The sequence below is a fragment of the Lissotriton helveticus genome, chromosome 2_1 (genome assembly GCF_964261635.1).
Source record: "Lissotriton helveticus chromosome 2_1, aLisHel1.1, whole genome shotgun sequence".
NCBI classification, from domain to species: domain Eukaryota; kingdom Metazoa; phylum Chordata; class Amphibia; order Caudata; family Salamandridae; genus Lissotriton; species Lissotriton helveticus.
In genome coordinates, this window is record NC_136059.1 from 1,253,458,135 (window position 1) to 1,253,483,033 (window position 24,899).

The 24,899-nt window shown below is 45.9% G+C and overlaps 1 protein-coding gene across 2 annotated transcripts in view; it reads left to right on the forward strand.

Annotated features, from left to right (window-relative positions):
• LOC144818609 (alcohol dehydrogenase 1-like) overlaps positions 1 to 24,899 on the forward strand; it is a 293,232-nt gene that overhangs the window by 212,193 nt on the left and 56,140 nt on the right. For both annotated transcript variants that reach the window (XM_078676205.1, XM_078676206.1), the window contains one exon: positions 3,152 to 3,290. In XM_078676205.1, coding sequence (XP_078532331.1) covers positions 3,152 to 3,290 — 139 coding nt within the window. The remainder of the gene's footprint in view (positions 1 to 3,151; positions 3,291 to 24,899) is intronic.

A 24,899-nucleotide genomic window follows, 5' to 3' on the forward strand; every position in this document is an offset into this window, starting at 1 on the left:
GCCAGCCCGGGACTACAAAGGAAACAAACAAAACAGGAAGGGAAAGCACCAAGAGGAGGAAGCTGCTACTGAGGGAAACCTGAATCCTACATTGCCATCTAGTGGACACTTGATGGTACTGCAGCCCATGAAGCAAGAATAAAACAAGCACAAGACAGCACAAGGGACAGTCTACAGGGAGAACAAGCCTGCAGCGACGCGGACGAAGACGGAGACCCATCACCACTGCAGAAGTGACGCCTGTGGCCACAGGTGTTCATCGCAAACGCAGGAGAGACAACAACCTCATGCTGGACGTCGAAGGAGAGTCAGAACCGTCTACCGCAAGCAGCAAGATCCAAAGGCAACCGATGGAAGAGCGCAAGTGTACCCCGGACGCAGACAGTACAGGACAGCGCCTAACAGAGAGTAAGCCACAACCAAAGCACCAGAAGACGTGCAAGGCAAGTACCCAAGTGTGAAGAAGAAAAGTGCGACACGCAAGTGGAAGAGCGACGACGCCAAAGAATCAAATGAACCGCAAGGAACAAAGCTACACTGAAGATGTATCATGACGGTACCAAGTGAAGCAAGAACTTGCAACTGCAATGCACACTGACGTGCAACGGAAGAGTAACGCAAAGTTACCCAGCAGCCAAAAGGAGGCGAAGTAACCAAGCACGGTCAACGCCCCAAGAAGCTAAAGAGCCTCACCGGAAGCGCGCACGAGAAGTGCATCCACCGGAGAAGGTCCATGGAGCGGTGAAGTAACCCTCTGGAAAACAGCAGAGCACACGAAGAGCGCAGGTGAAACTGCGCCAACGCAAAAGCACTGCAGCAGAACTAATAGCGATCCCAAGGGTCGCGGATAGCAAGAAGACTCACGAAGAGGAAGCTGTCCACCCCATCTGGTAGCAAAGAAGATCGCCCAAGAAAAAGGATGATCCAACAAGCCAGAGGGGCGCCCAAACAAAAGCCGATCACCCAAAATGGTCACCAGAGAAGAAAGAAGAAATTCCGCCACAAAGTCAGGATGAAGATGTCCTGCCAGAAGACGTCCGTAAACTGAGAGATCAGAAGACCTGGAGAGACGGACGCAACACCAACAATAACTAGAAGTAATAGGAGGCAAGAGAGAAGATCGTAATGACCGGTCCAGTCACCGAAGAGTGGGGAGAAGACAGTGTCCTAAAGACAGGACAAGACCAGACGGAAACAGGCAGGAGTGCACGCTGTTTGAAGAAGCCTGGTCAGCAAGACAAAGAAAGAAAGGTGACCGCACCGTGTCGCGAAAAGGAAAGGGAGAAGAGTGGCACGATGCCATGAAGAAAAGAACTGAAGTAAGAAGTCATGTGGCACGACGCCATCATCAACAACTTCTGGAAAAGGTGAAGAGAGGTGTAACAAGTCCACACACCTACAAGGAGAAGAAGAGGTGACGCACCACAACATCGTGTACAGTGACCCGCACGTCCAGGAGAACACTGATAGCACCAAGAACAGAACAGGCACCTATTCACAAGACCCCGACGACCCGTGGACGGTAGGAGAGCACAGGCCGGACCATTGGCAACACCCACCTTTGGGATCGAGCGGAAACCTGGAAGCGGAGGGAGCTCAGATGGCCTGAATAAGGAGAACTAACCATTCCACACCAGCCCGTGGAGATCCAAGGGGCAAAGGCTTCAGGGACACCGGTGGCAGAGGGTCCCGACACGAGAGATGAATCCATCGCCGTCTAATCTGCCCATCCCGGCAAGATGAGGAACTTGTGCGCCAAGGCAGGAGTTAACAACTACCCTTCAGATGGAGCTACGGACTTTGTGAGGTAGTACCCCCATCGTCTCCTCCATTCACATGCAGACTGTGGAGATGGAGCAACGCTGTGGAATAATACCCGGCCCAGTGGAAACCTGATGAAAAGGGCCTCCGGGACATCTCGTGGCAGGAGAACACCCGAGAGAGGGGCGTCCTAGTGAGAAGAATGTCCTTCGAACACTCCATCCTTTGTAAAGTAAAGCCAAGCTGCATACAGTGAAGAAACCGATGGACCAGCAGTAGACAACATCCTTCAAGTCTAACATCTGGTCATCCTGTTTGACGTTATCCTCAAAAGCAAGATCTCAGTGGACTGACCAACACACGTCCACGGCGCAAGTAAAGAAGAGCACGCCCACCGAGAACCACGAAGGCAAGCCAAGAAGAACTAAAGTTTCAGCAGCAATTTCCACCGTCTTCATCAAGCAAGCAGCTGAAGAGACTCAATGTAAATTTGTAATTAGTGTATATTTATGTACTTCCTTCCACAGATTCGGACTTTTGTCTTTTCTTAATTTTTATCAAATTTTGGGAGGAATGTTGTGTCCTAGCAGACAATATAAGGGTTAAAATGTAATGCTACACTAAACACCCACCCACCACTGATGCCACGACATCACGTGACCCAGTTAATAAATAGAGCCGAGCGCTCGAGCTTGTGGCTCACTAACCAAGCTAAGCTCCGTGTCTGTGTCGCAGTCATTTACCACCATGTGGGCCTAGGGCCCCATGACATAACAGCAACTAGCATGTTGAGGAAACATGCTTAGCCCTCACCAACTCCAGTAAGTACCTGAAACCCAAGCAACAACCCTATACACTTCGTCATTATCCATATAGGAAGAGACAGGTTAACATCCTGGCTGCTCAACCTATCACTGTGCATGGTGCAGTTTCGTACTTGAGCTCTGTGACTATTTGCTCGATTATCCGCACATGTCTGTTGCAAATTGCGTAACCACTCTGGGTCCGATTGACAAAGGTAAACTGAGACGAAAGTCTAACTTTGCGACTTTCGGTATTCACAAAGGGCATTTACAAGTGGTAAAGTTAGACTTTTGTCTCCGTTTTGGTCTCATTTAAACTTAAGACCAAAACTTAAGTTTAACTAAGACAAAAGTCTAACTTTACTAGTAAATTCTCTTTGTGTTTAGGGAAAGTCGTAAAGTTAGACTTTTGTTTCAGTTTACCTTTGTGAATCGGACCCATTGTCTGTTAGCATTAGTGTTCTCTGCAAGTATATTGCAAGTTATCGGAGTGCTCTGCATGTCGGAACAACTTTTCTGTGCAGTGCAGAGGCCCTCTAAGAAATGGAAGAGAAAATATTGTTGCTAACGTTTTGCTTCTTTTTTAGGATGGAAAACCAAAGACAGTGTCCCCAAACTAGTTCGTGATTATTTGGCAAAGAAGTTCAACTTCGACGGACTGGTGAGCCACATACTGCCGCTTGAGAAAATCAATGAAGGGTTTGACCTGCTGAACAAAGGGGAAAGGTGAGCATGTCTTTCGTTAGTTGTTTAGGTGTAGCTTAAGCTTTACTACCATAGACTCCTACGTCACTTGTGCACCTTTCATTGTATCAAATTCTGACTTTTCAGACAAAATCAACGCATGGAATGTGATTCAAAGCCATTTTTACATACATAAATCACTCTTAGTTCCTTAAAATAATTTTAAGGCCATCCTCGAACGCTAATGGCAGATTTTGGTTTGCAGAATCAAGAGATGGGGAAATTTTTATGCCCACAGATAGGTCTCACAACTATGGGATAGGGGCAGAAACATGGGTAGGAATAGGTTTTACATAGAGATGGCTTTTCAGGTCTGTAGGGTTTACCGGACCCAATATCTGGACACATACTTGTGGCAAACAAGCGTTCGCAAAGCCAATAGGTCTCGCGCTGTGAAGGGGCAGTAATTAGATTTGATCAATCTGTATTTGGTCCATGTGCCACAGAAAGAAAAGGAAGTGACGCCTCGCATGTGCTGCCAAATCAGAAGGCAGCAAAGGAGAGTGATAACGATGTCAACGAGTGGTAAGTAATGGGCCGGCTTTATCCCTCCCCCTTTTTCTTTTTTAACACAGTAGGGCGCCAAGTGACAGCACATGCGTGCAGCCTCGCCTTAAAAAGGCATCAAAAACTTTGCACTGCAAATATACACAAGGCTAAAACAGCAGGAAAAGCAGGAACCTGCAGCGGATACATAAGAGCTCTTTGTCTCTGTGTGAAGGATGGGCACTTTGAAGAAGCATAAACCCGATCTCACTTCATCGATGCCCAACCACATCAGATGCTTTGCTCACAGAAGCAGCACTCCAGAGTGGACTTCGACAATTTGGTGGCCTGCTTTTTCGTGATAAGAAGTCAGAATGCTAATACTGTCTATAAAATGATTAGATATTTTTATTCCATAGATAATACAGTCAGGAGAGTGAACCCCTTTGCTTTGCGAAAAAGAGAAACAGAACATATTTGTCTGGTTATTTGTTTAAATATATGGATGAACTTTTGATATTGTTAGACTTGGCATCCTTGACGTGGATTTCTCCTGATTTTTTTGCCTCTACCTGCTGTATTTTTCCGCTGTGTGGTGGATTTCGTTTTTGCTGGTTTAGATGCTTTGGACACTTTGCCACTGCAGATCAGTCTCAAAGTGCAAGTGCCCCCTGTGTAAACTGTAATTATGATTGGTTATCCATGATGGTCATATTTGATTTACTGGTAAGTTCCTAGTAAAGTACACTGAGTGTGCCTAGGGCCTGTGAATCAAATGCTGCTGGTAGCCTTGCAGCACTGTTTGTGCCACTTATGAGTAGCCCTGTATATATGTCTCAGACCTACCACTGTAGTGTTTGCGCACGCAGTTTTATACTGGGACATCGGCCTGGCACGTGCACCCACTTGCCAGGCCCTAAACGTCCCTTTTGTTACATGTAAAACAGCCCTCGGATATGCCCAAGGTACCCCCTTAGGCAGGGAACAGTGTATGTGAAAGGTAGGATATGTACTCGTGTGTGTGACATGTCCTGATAGTGAAATACTGTGCCATTTCATTTTTCACTATTGAAAGGCTGTCTGTTCCATAGGTGTTAGAAATGGGATTTCGGGTTGGCTACGGCAAGCGCCTCGGCCAGGCAGAAACCACCACGCTGGTCAGGGCAAGAGAGTCACACCCTGAAGATAACCCCTGCTCACCCCCTTGATAGCTTGGTAGAGCAGTCAGGCTTATCCCAGAGGCAAGGTGTTAAGCGTTTGCGCAACACACACACAGCAATGACACACTAGACACCCCACAAAAGAAACTCCACACAAGGTTATATGAAAAATAGCCTTTGTGTTACTCTTAAAATACATTAGAGCATAATCACACATATACTCTGTGTCACCTGGCACTAGGTATTACTTTACAGGGGATTATATACATGACCGGGCCAATCGGGCCACTGTCATCACCATTAGAACAGGTAAGTAATAAAACAACCAGTAACTACTGGTAAGGGCACTTAGCATGAACACATTGTGCATAAACCATATTCAGCAATGCATTATTCCCAAACACATCATGCTCCTCTTAGACATAAACATTATTGCTACACATTACACTGGTGGAGTGCACACATTAGGCATAACTCCCTCATCAGCATTACACTAAATGACCCACTTATAGCTGGGCACACATGAGGCAATAACCCCATGCAAGATGGCCTCAATACCCACAGAAGTAACAAACATTATTAGTGGGCACAGGTCATATATTCCTCCTGTCCACCTTAGCCAATTGCTGTAACAAGCACAATTAGTGGGCACCTATCTTGGAACCCAATCTTAGGGCACAAATACAGTCGGTCGAGGGGGACGGCAACACGTGCCGCCGAATCTCTCCTCCGCCCATGTATCACCAGAAAGTGGGGGGGTGCAGCTAACCTATTCTCTCTCACGGGGGAGGGGAGGGTCCTTGGTCCTGCGATGCAAATGCAGCTGCCCGCGATCGTGCGGCGTAGCTGCGATCAGGACAGAAATGGGGAATGGCTTTCGTGCTACGAAGGCACTTTAGCAAATTAATCCCAATGGCCCCTCGGGACTGGGAACCAACAGTGTGGCCCTGGGACAAGGGGGCACTCACCCGGACTCCCCAAGGTCCGTGAGGCCCTGCGCTCCCCCCCTGTGCCTCCGGAGGTGTTCTTTGGGTGGCTGGACTTCCCTCGAGGGGGAGACGGGCTGGCCTCTCTTTTGGCGGAGTGAAGTATCCGGCATGTCAGGTGGACCCCTACCGCTCCTGTACACACTGGCTCTCCTCTTGGATCAGGGCCCCGCCCACAGTCAGACCTCGTCACTTGGCTTCCTGTCGAGCTGCAACAGACCGCAAGGTTCACCTCAGACCACCTCTCCAGCTCCTGAGGTCTGGCCAACTCGTGGCCCGTCTGTACTTGCGACTCACTCTTGGTTAGTGTCGGGTCGGGCAGAGCACACCACACAGACTTCTCCTTAGCTTTGGCAACACACTGAGCTCTCCCTACCTCATGGGAGCCCTGCCCACAGTCAGGCTCTCGTTGCCTGACTTCTGGTTTTCCGCCTGGTTGCTGGGAAACTCCTGAAGCTTCTGCTGCGCCACTGCACTTGTGACCCTCGGATCAATGAAAACCCACAGTCCTCTACAGGTGCCTCAGGTACAAATGGATTTTCAGGCACGGCGCTCCCCACACTGTTAGCAGTGCGTAGAGCCACACAAGCGATCCTCCCCTCGGGGAAGTGAAAAGTGCCCAGTGTTTTGGCAGTGAAGCATCCGCCACCGGCTTGGTGGGAACAACGAAGATAAAGCGCTCGGCTGGTGCTAAGTCCCCTATCACTGCAGAGCTGTATCCCAATCCCAAAAATCACAAAGGCAGAGCTGGGCACAGAACTAGCAGGCAGGCCAGCAGGTAGGGACCGTAAGCAGGGGGGCAGTCCCTCCAGCCCCTCCCCAGCAGGTAACAGCTTAGTCGCAGACGGCGGTTCCTCCTGGCCGTCCGGCAGCCTGCCGGCCCCAAGTAAGCACTATGCAGCACACAGCACCTTTCATGGGGGAACCGGCCCCAATATTTGTACCAGGATTGTTCTTTGTTTTGCCCTGGCAGAGGGCTTGGGGACCCAGTTCTGGGGGGCACTTAACAAGTGCACAAACGTCCCCATTGACAGTGTAGGTCCTGGCCCCAGATACACCACAGGGGCAGGGGGCAGAGCCAGCATTGTGTAGTGCAGGCACAGTCCTATACAGGTGCAACTCCTCCCATTACTAAAAATGCAGATCAGCCTATTCAGCCTAGCGCTGACTCACCCAGCCCCTCTGGAGCCACTGCACCTCCCCAGCCCTGTCACTCCAGAGCCAGACATGCAATACACATCAGGCAGGCACAAATACACATGGCACACAGAAATGGCCTATCCTAAAAGTGGCATTCCTAAAATAGTGGTAATAAATGTAGATTTTTCACAGCCTTGGTGGGCTGAAAATCTGGATTTTAGTAAGGGGCATGGAGGCTAATATTATGCAAAATAAATCCTTTATTGCTACCACTCAGCAGCAAGACAAAACATGTTCTTCGAATAAAGAATACAGAACCTCTAAGAACATTCCAATACTAACAAAACTCCTCTACATCATCTGTTCTTCCTTCTGACATTGCCTGCTAAAAGAGTTAATCTTAAAACATATTTCATGTTTTCAGTCTATAATCATGAAACTATTCCAACAAATCTAAATCTTCTTTCTTTTCCAAACGAAGAGATGAGATATGTCCAAGATCGACCAATCCCATTCAGCTTAATTTTGACCTGCATAAATACAAGACATAAACATCAGGGTTGGGTAACAACAAGAGGAGGGATAATATTAGCCTCCGTGTCCTTAATAAAATCCATATTTTCAGCCCACCAAGGCTGTGGAAAATCAACATCTTATGGCACGACAGAGAGGCCAACATTATGCAAGTTTAAAGCATATCAACAATACATTGAGCTGCACTCTCAATAGGTTTAAAATAGAATCTTCTAAAAACAGAATCTGTTGACCAATCTGCACATTTTAAAATATCTTGCAGACTACCTCCCAAAATACGTGCTTTTGATGCAGCTGCACCTCTCACTGAGTGTGCACCAAACATACTTATATCTATACCTGCTTTTCCCATTAAACGTTTCACCCATCTAGCCAAAGTGGGTGACGAAACAGCTTTATATGGGTACCTGAAAGAAATGAGTAATTGATCCACCCCAACAGGTCTTAAGGGTCTTGTTCTACATTAATATTCCTTCACACAACTCGCCACATAAAGTTTTTCCTTTTCTAACCGGTACGAATAAAAACAGAAGTAGAATTAGTTTTCGTTCTTTGGTTTATATAAAAACAATTACCTTCAGGAGTAAAGCATCTGCTTGTAATTTCTAAAGCACGTACATCAGAAACTTTTCTAAAAGAAAGAAGGCACAACAATATTGTAAGTTTATAAGATAAATCTTTTAGGTCCAAAAGCCTATTATCATCATCCCATGACTCAATTAATCGTAAAACAAGAGACACATCCCAAAGAGAAGTATACCTTGGACCAGGTGGTTTAATCAACCTGATGCTTCTTAATAACCTCTTAACCATTATGTCCTGACCAACTGTAATTCCATTCACCAAAATATGACCTGCAGAAAGTGCAGACCTATGCAAATTCACTGACCTATATGCCAAACCTCTTTTATACAAATCAGTTACATAGTTCAAAACATGAACTAAATCTGCTGATACGGGATCCATATTCCTTTCCACACACCAACCATTCCACTTATTCCAAGCTGGCTTATATACCTTCCATGTTCTGTGTGCCCATGATTCCTCAATGAGTTTCGAAGCTTCCGATGAAAGTCCTAGCTTACTCCAGACTCTCCTGAAAGTCTCCAAACCAGTAGATGAAGGTGACCTGAATCCACCAGACTGTGAACCTCCCCCAGAGGGCCCGGCAAGATTTCTTGAAACATAGGTACAAGAATTGGCATATCCACACTCCTCTCCAACAACATAGGGTACCAAGCTTGTGAGCTCCAAAACGGAGTGATCATCACCACCGTTTAATTCCACTACCGAATCATCCCTGTTACTCTCCTTATCATTGAAAAAGGAGGAAAAGCATATGGGCGTAGACCTCTCCAATCCTGCAGAAAAGCATCTATCCCCATCGCCTCCGGATCCGGATGACAACTGTAAAACCTCTCCAGTTGAGTGTTCTGTTTGCAAAAAGATCTATCTGAAATGGACCCCAAAATTGGTTCAACCTCGCAAACACCAACCTGTCTAACATCCAATCGCTGGAGTCGTAAAAATTCCTTGAATACCAATCTGCCACTGAATTGGAATTCCCTGGGATATGTTCTGCCTGAACATAAATATTCCTCTCCAAACAATACTCCCAAAAGACTCTCGCTAAATCTGCTAGACCTTTCGAAATCGGACCTCCCAACCTTTTGACATATCGTACTGCAGAAACATTGTCCATCCTTAAAATGACAGAACATCTTGCAGTCTGTTCCCCAAAACATTTTATTGCAAAAGATCCTGCTAATAATTCTAAACCATTTATATGCAGATTTCTTTCTGGACTCGTCCATCGACCTCCAGTACTTAGTAATCCGCATCTTGCACCCCAACCTTCCAAGCTTGCATCTGACTTCACAATTAGATCTGCATTCTCTCCAAAAATTGCTCGCCCATTCCATGCTTCCATATTCCTCAGCCACCAAATCAACTCTCTTGCTTCTTGCGAAAGAAATACACTCTGAATATCTCAAACCATTCCTTAAATGTAAAGCCTTCAACCTTTGTAATGCCCTGTAATGTAAAGGACCTGGAAAAATTGCCTGAATTGTAAAAGACAGAAGTCCAACTATGCGGACCAATATTCTTATAGAGATGCTGTTCATTTTCAATACATTTTTCAATTCTTTCCGAATTCTCTTTAGTTTTTCCCTTGGAAGTTTCAGAACAGCTTCCACTGTGTCTACCACAAAACCTAAAAACTGTATATGTTGACTGGGTACACATTGAGATTTCATCCTGTTCACCTTAAAAACCCAGAGACTCCAGCAACTCTATTGCTAACTTCGTATGAGAAAGAAGAGTATTCCTGTCTGATCCATTATCAAAATATCATCCAAATATATTATCAAATGAACACCCCTCTCTCTCAGAAATGCCGCCATCAGCCGCTGTACCTTCGTGAAACACCACGGAGCGGATGACATGCCGAAAGGAAGACGCGCAAACTTCCACATCTGGTCTTTCCACACAAACCTCCAATTTCTCGGATGCTCTCTCCATATTGGTATTGTAAGATAAGCATCCTTCAAATCCAATCTTGTCATCCAGTCTCCTTTCAATAACACATCTTTCAACAGATGTATCGCCTCCATTTCGAAATAGTGATATACCATCCAATCGTTCAACTGACGTAAATTTATTACTGGGCGCATGCCCCCTTTGTCTTTTTTCTCCACCAGAAAAATATTGCTTATAAATCCTTCCACAAACTCTCTATTTCTATTGCACCTTTCCTTATTAAATCTTGTACCTCTAAGTCCATCAATTTCATTTGTTCTTTTTTGAAAAGCATACGATTCGGTACCATTCTTTGAACTGGATTTGCGATAAATTCTATCTTGAAACCTTGAACTGTTTCCAACACCCAAGGGTCCTTTGTTACTGACCTCCAAACCTCTGAAAATTGGGCAAGTCTGCCCCTCAATTTTAAGTGGATAACAGAAGGGTCTTGACTTACCACTCGAGCCTCTGCCTCGTCTCTCTCCTCTATTGTATCTTCCTCTTGCACGTTGTCGTTGTGGAAAAAATCCACCTCCGCGAAAATACTGTTGACCCTGGTAGCCTCTGCTTCCAAAGCCACATGAAAAAGAGCCTCTTGTGATTCCTTGTCCTCGTCCAGGGAACTGACTCCGTGTTCTCCCGGCTGAACCAAAAACACTCTCACTGAACACCTTTTTTTATCTCTCTCTGAGACTTTTGTAGGCTGCTGAACGCACCTACATACCTTGATAAATCTTTTATAAATTAATCTCCAAATTGGAGACCCTTAGCCAAAGGTCCTTCCTCTTTAGCCACAAGGTCTACCAACTTAGGGTCAATTTTTAGTAACAAACTCTTTCTTCTCTCAATTGATAAAGCCGTATTTGCGTTGCCTAATTAAACATACAACTCTTTGAACCCATTCACGAAGTTCCTGTACATCAATATTGTGCTTACCAACATAGACCTCTTCTGCCATGTCAAATATTTTTGAAAGTGGTCCAACAACATCTAATAACCTGTCTTGGCAGGATTTCAACCCTCGATCAATTCCTTTCCTTGGGTCATGCCCCCCTTTTGCAATAAATGCAATAATTTTTTAGTCAAGTTCTGGTGTCATCAACACCTTATTCTCAACAATAGTTCGAGGGCATTCGGATCGGAGTCTAACACGTACCTCCTTTGGAATTTCCCTTCTGATCCAGTATTCCAAATACTATGCAACATGATCAGATGGAGTCCACTCAGATGAAAAAGGATATTTTATAAGTAATGGGTCAAATATATCATCACCCAATGGATCTTTAATATTTTTACTCTCTGATCCTGTATTTTCATCCTTTTTTGCTCTTTTAGCGTGTACCTCGTCTTCAGATTCAAAATCATAACTACAACTTAGCTCTACCTCTGCAGTCTCACAGGAATCCTCACATACCACATTTATGTCTCCGCATTCCTTTACTGGCTTCATCACTTGGGCCCCTTACTTGCCCTCTTTAGTGCCGGAGGCCATCGCTACTAGCCTGTCTGAACAGCAAACATGCTTTACCACAGTAGATCTTGACTTCTTCCCATGTTGAACACCGGAAGAAATATGTTTCCTTTTCCTTGAAGCCTTCTTATTACTAGAATGTGCTTTTTCATTCTCAGCAGCTGATCAAAATCTTTCCTCCTCCTGTTTACTTGACTTACAAACAGCTAATAATTCAATTTCTTTTCCATTCTCATAGATACTTCTGTCGTTATTTTATCTATTGCTTTGTTTAATTTCTCTTCTAGAGATCCTTCTCCTTGCTCCATATTAACAAACTAAAATTCTCTACAATCTAAAACACACCTAACCTCCATTATAAAATTATAAATATTTTCCTAATAAAACGAATTTAATTCAATCAATATTAATTTATAACTCTTTCCTTAAATTACCCCCCCCCCCAAAAAAAAACAGTTTTCTGATCCTTATTTAAACTTCCTTCAGTCCGATGTTAATCTCCCTCTACACACCGTACAAATCTCCTCACGATAAAACTGACTGGAAAATAGCCTGTGACTGACAAACAAAAATGTTGTTGCTAAGCAACCAACGTCTGTATGGCAACTCCAAAGTGTCAATTAACTCAAAACAGCTCGCGCGTAAACATTTCAAAGCGCGATATCCAGGAAGCATTGAAGAAAACGTTCTCTGTCACACGATAGGCCCGCGAGCATTGCTTGTAATTATTTAAACTTTCAAATTTGCTCGCGCATACAGCGCACATCAATGGTATCCCTTCGAAACCCCCTACCATGCCGAAAAAAAACTTCGAGTAAACTCCTCATTCCTAATTAAACACCACGACCTCAAAGCACACAATTGACAGCATTTCTCTAAACTTCGATCAAAATCGTTAATAAACATGCAATCGAGCTACAACCATTACTTGCCTCCTGTAATAAAGGGTTTGTTCCACTTCACACAACTTTCCAAAAATGTATTTTACTTCAAAATCTTCCCTCAATAAGACATTTCTTACTACATTTATTTCATCCCAAATTTGAAAAAATAAACTATACACAATAGATACATTTAGAATATGTATACACCAACTAACATTATCATTTTTAAATCATACAAACATTAAAACATTTACCAAGACGGTCTTTCTTTATATATCATTATCAAATATATCAATTCTAAGTAATACTTATCTTTTTGAGCAGCAGCAATAAAAGAAGGAAGAACAGATGATGTAGAGGAGTTTTGTTAGTATTGGAATGTTCTTAGACGTTCTGTATTCTTTATTCTAAGAACATGTTTTTTTTCTTGCTGCTGAGTGGTAGCAATAAAGGATTTATTGCATAATGTTGGCCTACGTGTCGTACCATAAAATCTGCGAACACCTTTACGCAGCATTTATTACCACTATTCCAAACATACCAAACTTGATCAAGCTACTCCTCTCTTATTAGGAATTACTACTGAAACACATATCCGGGAATTCCCAATTCATTTCTATGAGAGGGCAGTTTCACAGTAGTGATTAACCAAAATGGCTGTTTGTCACTACCAGGACATGCCACGCAGTTAAGGCACATGTCCTACCTTTTACCTACAGCGCACCCTGCCCATAGGTGCTAGCTTGTTACTACCTTAGGGGTGACTGATATGTAGTAAGAGGGGAGTCAGACGTGGCACTCACTTTGTGCCACGTCACAGGGCAGTAAACAGCACGTGCAGGCCCTGTAATGGCAGAGGCATGTGACAGGTTTAAAAGGCTACTTTGGTGTGTGGCGCAAGCAGCGCTGCAAGCCAACCAGTAGCATTTAATTTACTGGCCTCGGGTATATGAGATATACAGGGGACTGATAGGTAAATTAAAAACGCCAAACTGGTGCAGACCAATCTTACCACGTTTTACCATAGAAAGCACATGCACTTTACTCTGGACAGCAGTGATAAAGTGCCCAGAGTCCTAAAACCACCAACACCAGGTCAGAAAAAAATGCTAGGAGGAAGGCAAAAAGTTCAGCAATAGGTTAACATGCCCATATATATGTACATACATATTACCGTTTAATTCGGAACGGATGTAACCATAACTGGCATCTAATTCATATCACGGTGGACCTACTTAACCTATTCTGAATTCCCTTTCTTTCCCATTGACTAACCAGACACGCATTAATTTAATCTGAGTTTATAACAATTTATCAATACTACATTCCTTGTGCAAATGGGGATATCTCCTTTGTGGAGGGTATCACGATACCATGAGCGGACCCCACCAGAAGCCATCTTCGAGTGGAGACTTAGTTTCAACTCCTCCAATGCTATAATTTATCAATCTTAGCATTTGAGGTTAATCCCACGTTTGAGGATTTTACCTGGCAGAATATCGACACCAAGCTGAGAGGTCTCTCATGGGTGCCTTCCCTTCCTAGAGTGGAGATATCATTTTTACACCCATTTGGAGTTTCCCTTCCCAACGTGCGTGACCAGCGCAAACTATTGTTAGAGACGCTCTAAGAATACCACAATTTTTCCAAGTAGTTAGGTTATCCCACATAAGAGGTTTTTGCTTGGTAGGTTGTCAAGACAACGCTGTAAGGCCATGGGTTAAAGTAGTTCGGCAATCCTCCAAAATGTTGTATATGATTGTGTTTTTGATACAGATCTGTTAGAAGCAGGCATGCTTCTGATACTTAAATTTTATATTATGTTATAAAAACTTTTATAACGCGCTCTATTACTAGCAAGTATCCTTGCGCAAAAAGTGAGGTTGCACAGATAGCGGGGAAGAGCTGACAGTTATAGGATCATATTAAACAGATGAGTTTTCAGCCCTTTCTTAAAGGCAGTGATGGTTGCGGCAGCCCTAAGATGCAAAGGAAGAACGTTCCACGCCCTGGAGGCCCTGACAGAGATAGTCTGGCCTCCTAGTCTGGAGTACTTCAATCTAGGCACAATCATTTGGCACTGATTAGCCGAGCGGAGGCAGCGATTCAGACCATACAAGGCAAACCTTTTCCTCAAGTACACAGGTCCGAGCTGATGGATCGTATGGAAAGAGAGAACCAGTGTTTTAAACATAATCCGGTGGGCAACCGGAAGCCAATGGAGGCTGCGTAGGTGAGGGCGGACGCTAGATCTCCTGGGCAACTTGAGCAAAAGTTGCGCGACCGCATTTTGGATAACCTGAAGCAGCTGGATCAGATAGGCAGGTAAGATGCTAAACAGGCCATTCGCATAATCAAGCCTGGAAAGTATTAGAGCACGTGACACCGTCTCTTTGGCCTCTCTCGGAAGGAGTGGGAAAAACCTGCGTAAGGCTTTGAGAGTGGCAAAACACACTCCCGTAAGTTTTTTAATATGGTCCTCAAACTTAAGATCATTCCCAAACCAGACCCCCAGGTTCTTAGCTGGGCCACCCATGGAGTTGGGACAGGGCAGGTCTTGTGGCCATAGGAGGTCTCTGAAATTATGGGGAAAGGAACCATAGAAAAGAACCTCTGAGTTATCTTCATTACACTTGAGCTGGGCAAGTGCTAACCAGCGAAAGACAGATGATAGGCAAAGTCGAACCGCCGACGTATCCAAATTGTCCTTTGACCAGGTGAACAAAAGTTGGGTATCATCAGCGTAGGCCCTTATTTTAGCCCCCAATTGTTCTGCCAAATAAATCAAAGGAGTCAGATAAACATTAAAAAGCAGGGGGCTCAAAGTAGACCCCTGTGGAACTCCTGTAGTGAGTTTCTTAGGTGAGGAGGCGTGTGGTGGCATCCAGACCTGTTGCGTCCTATTATCCAGAAATGACGTCAGCCAGTCAAGTGCTAATCCGGAGATGCCAACGGCAGCTAGTCTGGTAAGAAGTAGGGCATGGGGCACCGTATCGAAGGCGGCAGAGAGGTCTAGTAAAATCAGAACCGCTCTGCCACCTCCATCAAGGCACTCCCGAATCGCCTCAGACATCTCAGCCAGCGCGTTTCAGTGCTATAAGCAGCCCGCAACCCTGATTGAGCCGGGTGCAAAGCCTGAGATGACTCAATAAAGTTGTCTAACTGTCTAAAAGCGATCTTCTCACAGACTTTCGCCAAGGCTGGCAACAATGAAATAGGCCGGTAGTTGGAAGGAGCAGCCGGATCCAACCCAGCCTTTTTGAAAAGCGGCAAAAGTTTGGCTTGCTTCCAGCATAACAGGACAGTTGCAGAGGAGAAGGTAAGTTAACAATCTGGGTAGCCTCTTTACATACTGTATCAGCCACCCCCCTCAAGAACCCTTGCTGGACACGGGTCAGAGGGGGACCCCGACTTCAAGGCCTCAAGTACTGCTAGGATGTCGGACTCAGTGGAAGGAGAGAAGACCACAAAAAGCTCAACTGACTTAGGCACAGAGAAAGGGGGTAGTGCTGGAGAGGACTTGAAACCGTCGCAGGCGACTCGCAAGTCCTCTTGAATCTTGGCAATTTTGTCTACGAAGAAAGAAGAAAGCTCTTCGCACCAGTGATCGGATGAGGGCAGCAAACGTTGATCAGCACATGGCGATAAAAAGCTCTGAACAATTGAAAAAATGTCCTTGCTGTTATTGTTTGCTTTTTCAATTCTCCCTGCATAATAGCTACTCTTAGCAGTTCTAATAGCAGCATAGTAGTCCTTTTGAGCCGCGCGCAGATTGCTCTTTGCCTCAGGCAGGTAGGCTTGTCTCCACACCCGTTCGAGTTTCTTACATCCAAGTTTCAATTCCCGTAAGGTGTGGGAAAACCATGGTTTGGAGGGGGTAGACCGCATCCTACGAATACATCCCTTGTTAATGGAGGCAGCAGACCCCTGTTCCACCCATGTGTTGAAAGCACTAACCGCCACATCAATCTCCGAGGTCAATGTCGGACGGTTTCGGGATAAAGATTCAGTCAGGGTGACTAAGTTGATCCTCTGTGAATGTGCAAGTGGGGTAATACTCCCAACCCCCATAGCTCTATCCAAGAACCAGGAGAACCTGATCAACTAATGGTCCGACAATATCACGCTCTCAGGGCAGGTCATGACAGTATCAAAATTGGAACAGACCAGATCTAAAAGGTGGCCACCCACATGGGTTGGAGCATCGACCCATTGTTTGAGGTGGGCCATAGTTAAGGCTTCACCTAGGCGGATGGCCTCAGTAGAGTTCAAAACATCAACGTGAATGTTGAAATCCCCCAAAAGGAGAAACCTTGAAAATCTTAAGGCACACGGCACTATAACATCCTCCAATGCCCCAATAAAATTCCCAACATTACCCGGAGGCCAATACACCAGTGTACCTCCCAAGGTAAAGTGTGGGTTAAGCACAAGAGAAAAATTGGAGCAGCTCCGCATCCCCCAGCTCATCTTGGGGCTCACAGGAGAAGATCCATTGGTCCCTGTAGATCACGGCGACGCCACCCCCTCTGCCGAGCGAGCAGTCCGCCCTCGTGATCTTGAAGCCACGCGGAATAGCTAGCTCCACCACCGGGGCACACAAATCGTTTAACCAGGTCTCCGTGATAAAGAAGAGATCAAATTGGTTCTCCGCCAAAATTTCGAAAATGTCGGCGGCATGCTTCACTAGCAACCTAGCATTAATTAACCCCGCTCTAATCAGCATAGGGTCGGTGCTTACTCGTTCAGGGCAACTCAACGTGGGATGAAAGTGAAAGTTACACACAGGGCACACCCGAGATAAACTATCAGCCACACCCCAGGGATTTCCTTCACCACAACTCAGGACATTCAACGCGATAAGATCCTCGTGTGAATACCTTAATGTAGTAGGATGTTGCTTCCCATGTAAACAGGCAGGGAGTCTGGCACTAAGCACGTCCGGAGCACGGACGGGCACTCCTTTGGCGCTCCTTCGGCGCGCAGATGGCGCGCCCGCTGCGCGCACCCGCTGTGCGCTCGCCTAACCATGGCGTTATATGAGGTCGGCCGAGCAGAACACTAGAGCGCCAACCCCGAGTGTAGTGCGGTCCCGCCTAACTTCCGGGTACCGCTGGGGTCGAGTGCTGAGACCGGCACAAGCAGGAGAAAACGATAAATGGTGATTTAAATTAATAAATGATTGCAAATACGCAAAAGTGCAAAATCGCTAATAGAAGACCTCACTATATGTAAAGGGCGGAATTAGGCTCTCAATTAAAACGAAGGTAGGATTTTAAAAATTACTAACACAATTATAAAAATAGTAACAGCGTGATTAAAACAAAGTATTTATTGAATATGCGATTGAATTGTTGAGACACCATACATTCCAGGTAGGATCCGGGCTTCGTTCGTTTTTTGAATTTCATTTCTCAGGACCTTCTCATATATATTAACCACTAACAGGTCCTTATGATTTGTGGCAGGAGGAAGATTTTGAAGTTACAGATAGCCCGGCGGGCTCCGGATCATATAAAATCCTGCAATTGACTATGCAGGTTACGAGCCGTTAACAGAGTTGAGCTTCTTTAGTCTCTTTAGAAGGTGAACTTTTAATCATGGCTTCACTTTCCTCTTACATTTTACGCACACATTGAATTCTAAAATATATAATTTTTTCTTCTACAACAGGCTTTAAACACCTGTCCTATTGTCCTGATGAAGACCCTATAGTGCTGTCTTTGATACACACACGTTTTTTGGGTTCGAAACGTCGACGTTCATAATTAAGCGTTGGTGCCCAACCAGACCTATTAAATAAAGGAGATCTGGCTAGGGTTTTTGTTACTGTTTATACAACGCTATCAAATGAAAAATGTATGTTCCATGTACTGTTTTCATTGTAAAGTTTGTATTGTTGATATGTGTACAGTCACAGTCTATCACTTTTTATGTCACTATTGTAGATAATCACTTATGTTTGTTGTGTAGGTTTGATACATGTCCTGTTATGTCATTATCTAAAATGACGTGATTTTTTCAAATACACTAAAGTTTTTCAAGTTTTTCAAGTTGATTGTCTTTTTGTGCAATATCAGTGTTGTGCGTTAATAAATCTTTGTTGATAGTCCCACTTTTAGAAAGTAGGCATTTTCTTGTATATCCTTCCTGTGTGCCTCTAATTGTTTGTTTATTGACTGTCTGGTTTGCGAGTGACAGGAGCTGGGGGGTGTGCATCCACTCTTGACAGTCCCAGGGGGGTGGGGTGAAGTGTCCCCTGCTTTCCTGGGTGACTCCTAGATGGGCTGAATAGACCTGGCCTGCATTTAGAGTAGCAGGAGGAGTTCCACCAGCACCTGAATAGGCTACGTCTCCTTTACACAATGCTGTCTCCACCTCCTGTGGTGAAACTACATCAGGGAGGACAGAACTGCCTTGGACTGGGCTGAGAGACCTTTGCTACAAAGAGAACACAGAGAAAATGGGTGTTGGACCTTAAACCCCAGAGCATTCGATCACTTCTGGACTCAAGAGGAACCTCTGCCAAGGAAAAACGCTGGAGGGCTGTAAGGAGGAGCACTGCCCCTTTGCTGTGTGTGCTTTGCTGGGTTGGCCTGCAGTTGCTGCTTCTGCCAAGGAGAGGACATAGACTGGAACTTTGCTGTGAACCTGCTTCAAGAAGAATCTCCAAGGGCCTGTGTGTGCTTGCGTCCTGTCCTGAAGTCTCAGGGTCACAAAGACTTCACCTGCACCCACTGAGCAGCGCCTGGACTCATCTGTGGGTGCCAATTCCAGTTCCTGAGAATTGTGTGGTTGGTGCTGCAAAGCAAGAATAACAACTCAGACGCCGTCAGTGCTGCCGCTATTGACACCGCAACCTGCACGGTGGCCGGGGGCACCGCTCGTGAAATACACAATGCACTGCCCCGCCTGCACCGCAGCTCTGGTGCCAGCAGTTATCGGCCTTTCTGACGCCAGCGTTCACACAGACGCTGTCACTGCGAGAGCCAGCATCACGTTATCATGGTGCTAATAACCAATGAGGGTGAAGTCACAAACTCTTCGACATCCCATCTCCTCACTGGAACCGACGCCTCACCGCCAACGCCGCCTAACTTACCCTGTCCTGGATTCGACACCTCACCTCCCCTGTGGCAGAAAGGAACCAGTTTGCCTCGGCACAGACGCCTAACATCCACAATGCCGTGCATCATTTGTTGACTTTGTTTGCAAGGTACTGCTATTTGGAGGTCCGTGTGACTCCGTGGCTGACCTGCTTACCTCGCGGTCGGCGCCGTACTTTAGATTTGTGCCTGTCACAACGTCATAATAGCCCCAGGTAGAGCTATTTTTCTTTCTACAGTTCTATTTTTGAAGTAACCATTTTAAAAGTGATATCTTGATATATGTATGTTGGATTTTTGTCGTTTTTATCTTGCTTGGTTTAAATAAAGATACTTTATTTTTCTAAACTGGTGTGTTGTCCATTTGTGGTGTGTTACTGTGTGTTTGGGTACTATTACTTTGCACATTGCCTCTGGGTTAAGCCTGTCTGTTCGAGCCAAGCTACTAAGGGGGTGAGCAGGGGTTAGCGTAAGTGTGTAGCTCTCTTACTCTGATTAGAAGTAAGGGTCCCTTCTTGGGCAAAGGTGCATACCTCTGTCAATTAGAGGCCCCCATTTCTAACAGATATGAACTTGCCAACAAATACCATTTACAGGCATGTTACTGTGAATAGATAATACAACTTTATTGAAAGGCAAAGCATTATTATTTCACATGCGCTTTCTATGTAAAAATTGATAGGCTAGCTCCCATGCCCGACTTCTCGTGATCCCCTATTTTTCAGTAGACAAAGTTCACTTTGATAGCTGTGATGCTGGGTTGTGACTGAAGAGTCAAAGAATGCACAGGTGCTCCTAACTGAATGACGCTTGAAAAGTAAAACCATGTCTAGAGAGGAAGCACGTGTGTCAGCACTCTGCCAGTCGCACAACTAAACCCAAGGACACTGATGTCTAGGTCAGAATGGTTGATCAAAGGATGTTAACACCCTGCAAAAGCACACACCGTCCAGTGCACAGTGTAAACTGGTGAACAGAGGCCATACTGGGGCCCAGGGCGCATGAGCTTACATTGGAGGTACCTGCTATACTAACGAGACACACACTAGTGTTCACACTCCAGAATGTCAGCGAGCAGTCCAGCCCCTTTTATTCATCTGTTCAGCTTTGCCCGGCCAAACAATTGCGTGTTGATATCACTAACATTGACTGTGGGCCAGAGTGAGTCCCTACATCCCATCCAACTTTAGATTTGTGTGACCCGCTCAACTGGGCTCATGCTAAATCATGGAGTCTTTGACTAGGTGCTGATTTCGGCCTGAGTCCATACCAGTGACCAGCTTGCCGCTGGTGTTTCCTGCCGGCTCAACACATTGGGGCCAGGCCCATCCAGGAGATTGAATCATTGTCTGGAGCAGTCACAGGTGAGCTGGCCTTTGGCTGGAGTGACGCCACTGTCAGATGGTTCCAGTATCGCCAGGTCAGCCTCGTCCAGACTCTTGTCATTCCCAGTTTCATCAGGGCTTAGGTTCCGAGCCAGCCTGGACCACAATATGTTCCTGGTTGTGGTGTCTTGGCCCTGGCAAGCCGTGATCATCATACCTTTCACCCCCGTCACTATCCAAGAACCTCTTTCATAGGGAGTCCAAAAACCTTCCACCCTGGATGGCGGTCTCTTATCAACACCTGATCCCCTACTCTGTTGTCGCTGGGCATCTCTCTTGGCCTGGCTGGCTCTTTTTGGTTTGCTTTCTCCTCCTTTGCACTTTTTCCTCCTGAAGAGGTATCAGTTGCCAGCCTGGCCCAGGTGGGATGCTATCCCGGACTGGCTGCTGAAACATGAGGTGCATGGGTGTACACTTTGTTGTGCAATGCAGTGTATTGCAATAGGCACACAGAAACGTGTTCAGTTCCCACTCATAGTCTTGATTTTGATCCACTGCGGCTCTTAGTGCTCTATTCAATGTTGTCATTGCGGAAGAGGTGTGGCGCAGCGGCCAGGGTGCCTGACTCCGGACCACAGAGTTCACGGTTCGATCACTGGTGGCAGGTTAGCCCAGCACCATGTGACTCTGGGCAATATCTCGCTTAATCTTCCCAAGGGCCCCCAGCACCGAGACATCACTTTGGAGGTAGCTGTGCGCTTTACAAATACTGGTATTTCATTTTGGTATTTCATTAACCTCTCAGCCGTGCCATTGGCCTGGGGCCACTGCAGCATTATTTTCCTGTGTTTGATGCCGAACGTTGAGAGCAGCTGGGCACAGTCTGTTCCCTGGAACTGTGGACCATTGTCAGTTTTGATGACTGACGGAATGCCAAGCGCTGCAAAAGGATTTCCCAGCAAACATTTAGCATAGGTTAATGCAGTATATGGTACCAACTCCACTATGGGGATTTGGATCGGTCATCCACTAGCACCAGGGATTGTCTGAAACTGCCAAAGTCCATACTGATTCCTTGCCAGGTGTGTTTGAGTGCATCCTCTGTTATGACTGGTGCAGGAGTCACAGGATTCAAATGGAGCTGCCATGTGGGACATGTTTAGATCATTCCATCCAGTTTCCGGTCCATACCAGGGAATCATACTTTGCTTCGAGTTCTGGCCTTTGTCATCTCAGTGCCTTGATGTCCATTGTGAGTCACAGTCACTACATGGTTTTCGAGCTCTCCTGGGATGACTGTGCAATCCAATCTCGTGATGACCCTGCCTGCCAAGGAGCTGAGCTCATCTCATACACTTCATATGTCCGTGAGGCTATACTTTTCGTCTGGGTGCCATTGTGTTTCATCTTTCAGGAATAGACACCTGGCATTGTCGGTTGATAGCCTTTTTCTCCGTTTGCAATCCATCGTCCTTGGCCTTCGCTTACCTGATGTCCTCCTCAGTGAGAGCCTTGGGGCACGCAGCTTCAGTCATCAGGCGTGCAAACTCTTCCATGCCTTCACTATCATCGTCTCCGATGTTTTGGCCACTGTATGTTTTGAAAGAAAGTCTGCTGGATTCCTGGCTCTCAGCCGGTATATAACTGTGAATTGATAACGATAAGCCAGAAGCTACACCACCCATCATTTGATCCATGGGGGATGGTGGGTAGCTGTCCCCACAAAGATGCTCGTGAACGGTTTGTGGTCTATGATTACTGTGATTACTTTGAATTCACGTCCATAGACATATAGGTGAAAGTGATGACATGCCCATTTTGTTGCCAATGTTCACACTCAATCTGGGTGCAGTGTGCTCAGTAGTGGACTGTGTGCTGCTTGAAAAAGCGAGAGAACTCCAGACCCCTGGCTCATGTTCCGGGGTCAACACTGCCACGAGCTCTACTGGGCTTACATCCACCACGAAATCCATGGCTTTCTCTGGATTGAAGTACACCATGGGGGCGTCCATTAGGAGGCCGTTCTTGATGCTGTCAAATGTTTCTTGCTCTGCAGGGCCCCATGTTCATTTAGCTCCGTCTTGGTGAGCGCCCTGAGCGGTTCTGACAGGCTAGCCCGGTTTAGCAGGAACCAGGCACAATATGTTGCCATGCCCAGGAAGCTGCATATTTCTGTTCGTTTTTTGGGCGACTGGCACTTCGTTGATTGCTGCTAACTTTCAGGGATCTACTTGCAGCCTTTCTTGTGAGAACACAAAGCCAAAGAACTCCACTTTGAGCTTGAAGAACAAGCTTTTGTCTTTGTGCAATGTAAGCCTTCAGGTGTTGCAGTGTGGCTCTTAGGCATTTGTGATGTTCCGCCAGGGCGGATGTAAAGATGAGAATATCATCACTGATATTCAGCACCCCTTCTAGACCTGACCATGTATCCCTGATAGTGTTTTGGAAGCTATCTGTGACTGAGGAAATTCCAAAGTTGAGCCGTTTGTATTGGTGCAGCCCTAGATGGGTTGCGAGTGTGGTAATGTATCTACTGTTGGGGTGGAGAACTAGCTGATAGCACCCAGCATTCTAATACAGCTTCAAGAGCCAATTTGGGCTGTTAGTCCACAATTATATCATCTCTCATTGTATCTTTGCCTTGCAGACTGCTCGATTTGGCAGCCTCATGTCAACACAGCCAGATAGAAACCCAAAGAGCCGAGATCCAAGTGATGCCAAGAGGAGATTTCCATGACATTGGAACAGATACTTTTTCAATTACATCCATCTCTTGAGCTTCTCTAGCTCCTCTTCCATCTGGCGTCGTAAATGGAAGAGCACGCGGATGTCTCAGCGCTGTTGGCTGGATTTTCTCATCACTATGCAATTTCACTTGGGGGCCCTTGCGGCACCCTATTCCCATTAATAGATCTGGCAATTGCTCAAGGATATCATCTACTTGCAGATCATGAATTTCTTTCGCAAAGAATACTAGGCCTAAATCTTCCGGGGTGTGGCATCCAAGTAATGTGCTTTCTCCCTCCTCGGTGACATGGAAGTGAGCATTCCCCTCATGTTCTCCATGCTGGACCTGTATGTCCGTCATGCCTACCAAGGCCAGCTCTTTGCTGCCATATGCGTATATGTGGGTTCCCGTTGGGTTGATGGGCGGGCATGTGCTGAGCAGTAGATACTGTTTGTGTGTCATAATGTTTACTGACACACCGTGTCGATCAGGGCGGGTTCTGTTGCGCCTGCAATCTTTACCTGGCAGAGTGGTTGGGACCTCCGCCCTTTGCTACAGGGAGCTGATTATGAGATTAGTAATATGTCCTCCTCTTTGTCGTCTTCAAAAGTGGTCCAAATGCCCTGCCCCTTCTCTGTATTTCTCTCCACCGGGTCAGGCCTGTCGTCACTGGACAGTTGTTTGAGCATTCTGGTGGGCGGGTGCCGCCCTCATCCTCTTTCCTCTCTCTCGGCCCCTCTGCATACCCTTACAAAGTGGTTCAACTTGTTGCTTGTGGAGCACATGTGGCCTGCCACTGGGTATCGTTCTAGTAGATGGTTCTCTAGGTCTCAGTTCCAACATGAGGCCTTTGTGCTTTGTCCTGTTTCTCACCGATGCTCTGGCCTACTCCGATTGCGTCCACTACATCAGTCTTGATTGTCGGGCTCTGTTGTGGATGACGTCCCTCAGCCCCTTTCTTTAGTGCCTCTTCCATTTCTTCCACCCTCACAGCGGGTAGGTCATATGTGTGTGCAAGTATCAACATGTCTTCCAGTGAGATACCCGGTTGTCGTAATATCAGGCACCTTAGTTGTGCAGATCTGCAGCCTTGTATTATCTGGGCTCCGATTTCCTAGAACTGGTCATCATCAGTACATGAGGTTGCAAGTGCTTGTAGTTGACACTATTTTTGCCTGTCTTGGCGCAATTTAAACTTCTCAAAATCCAGGTTTAATTGAGGGCCAAAATGTGCATTTACCGCCTTGA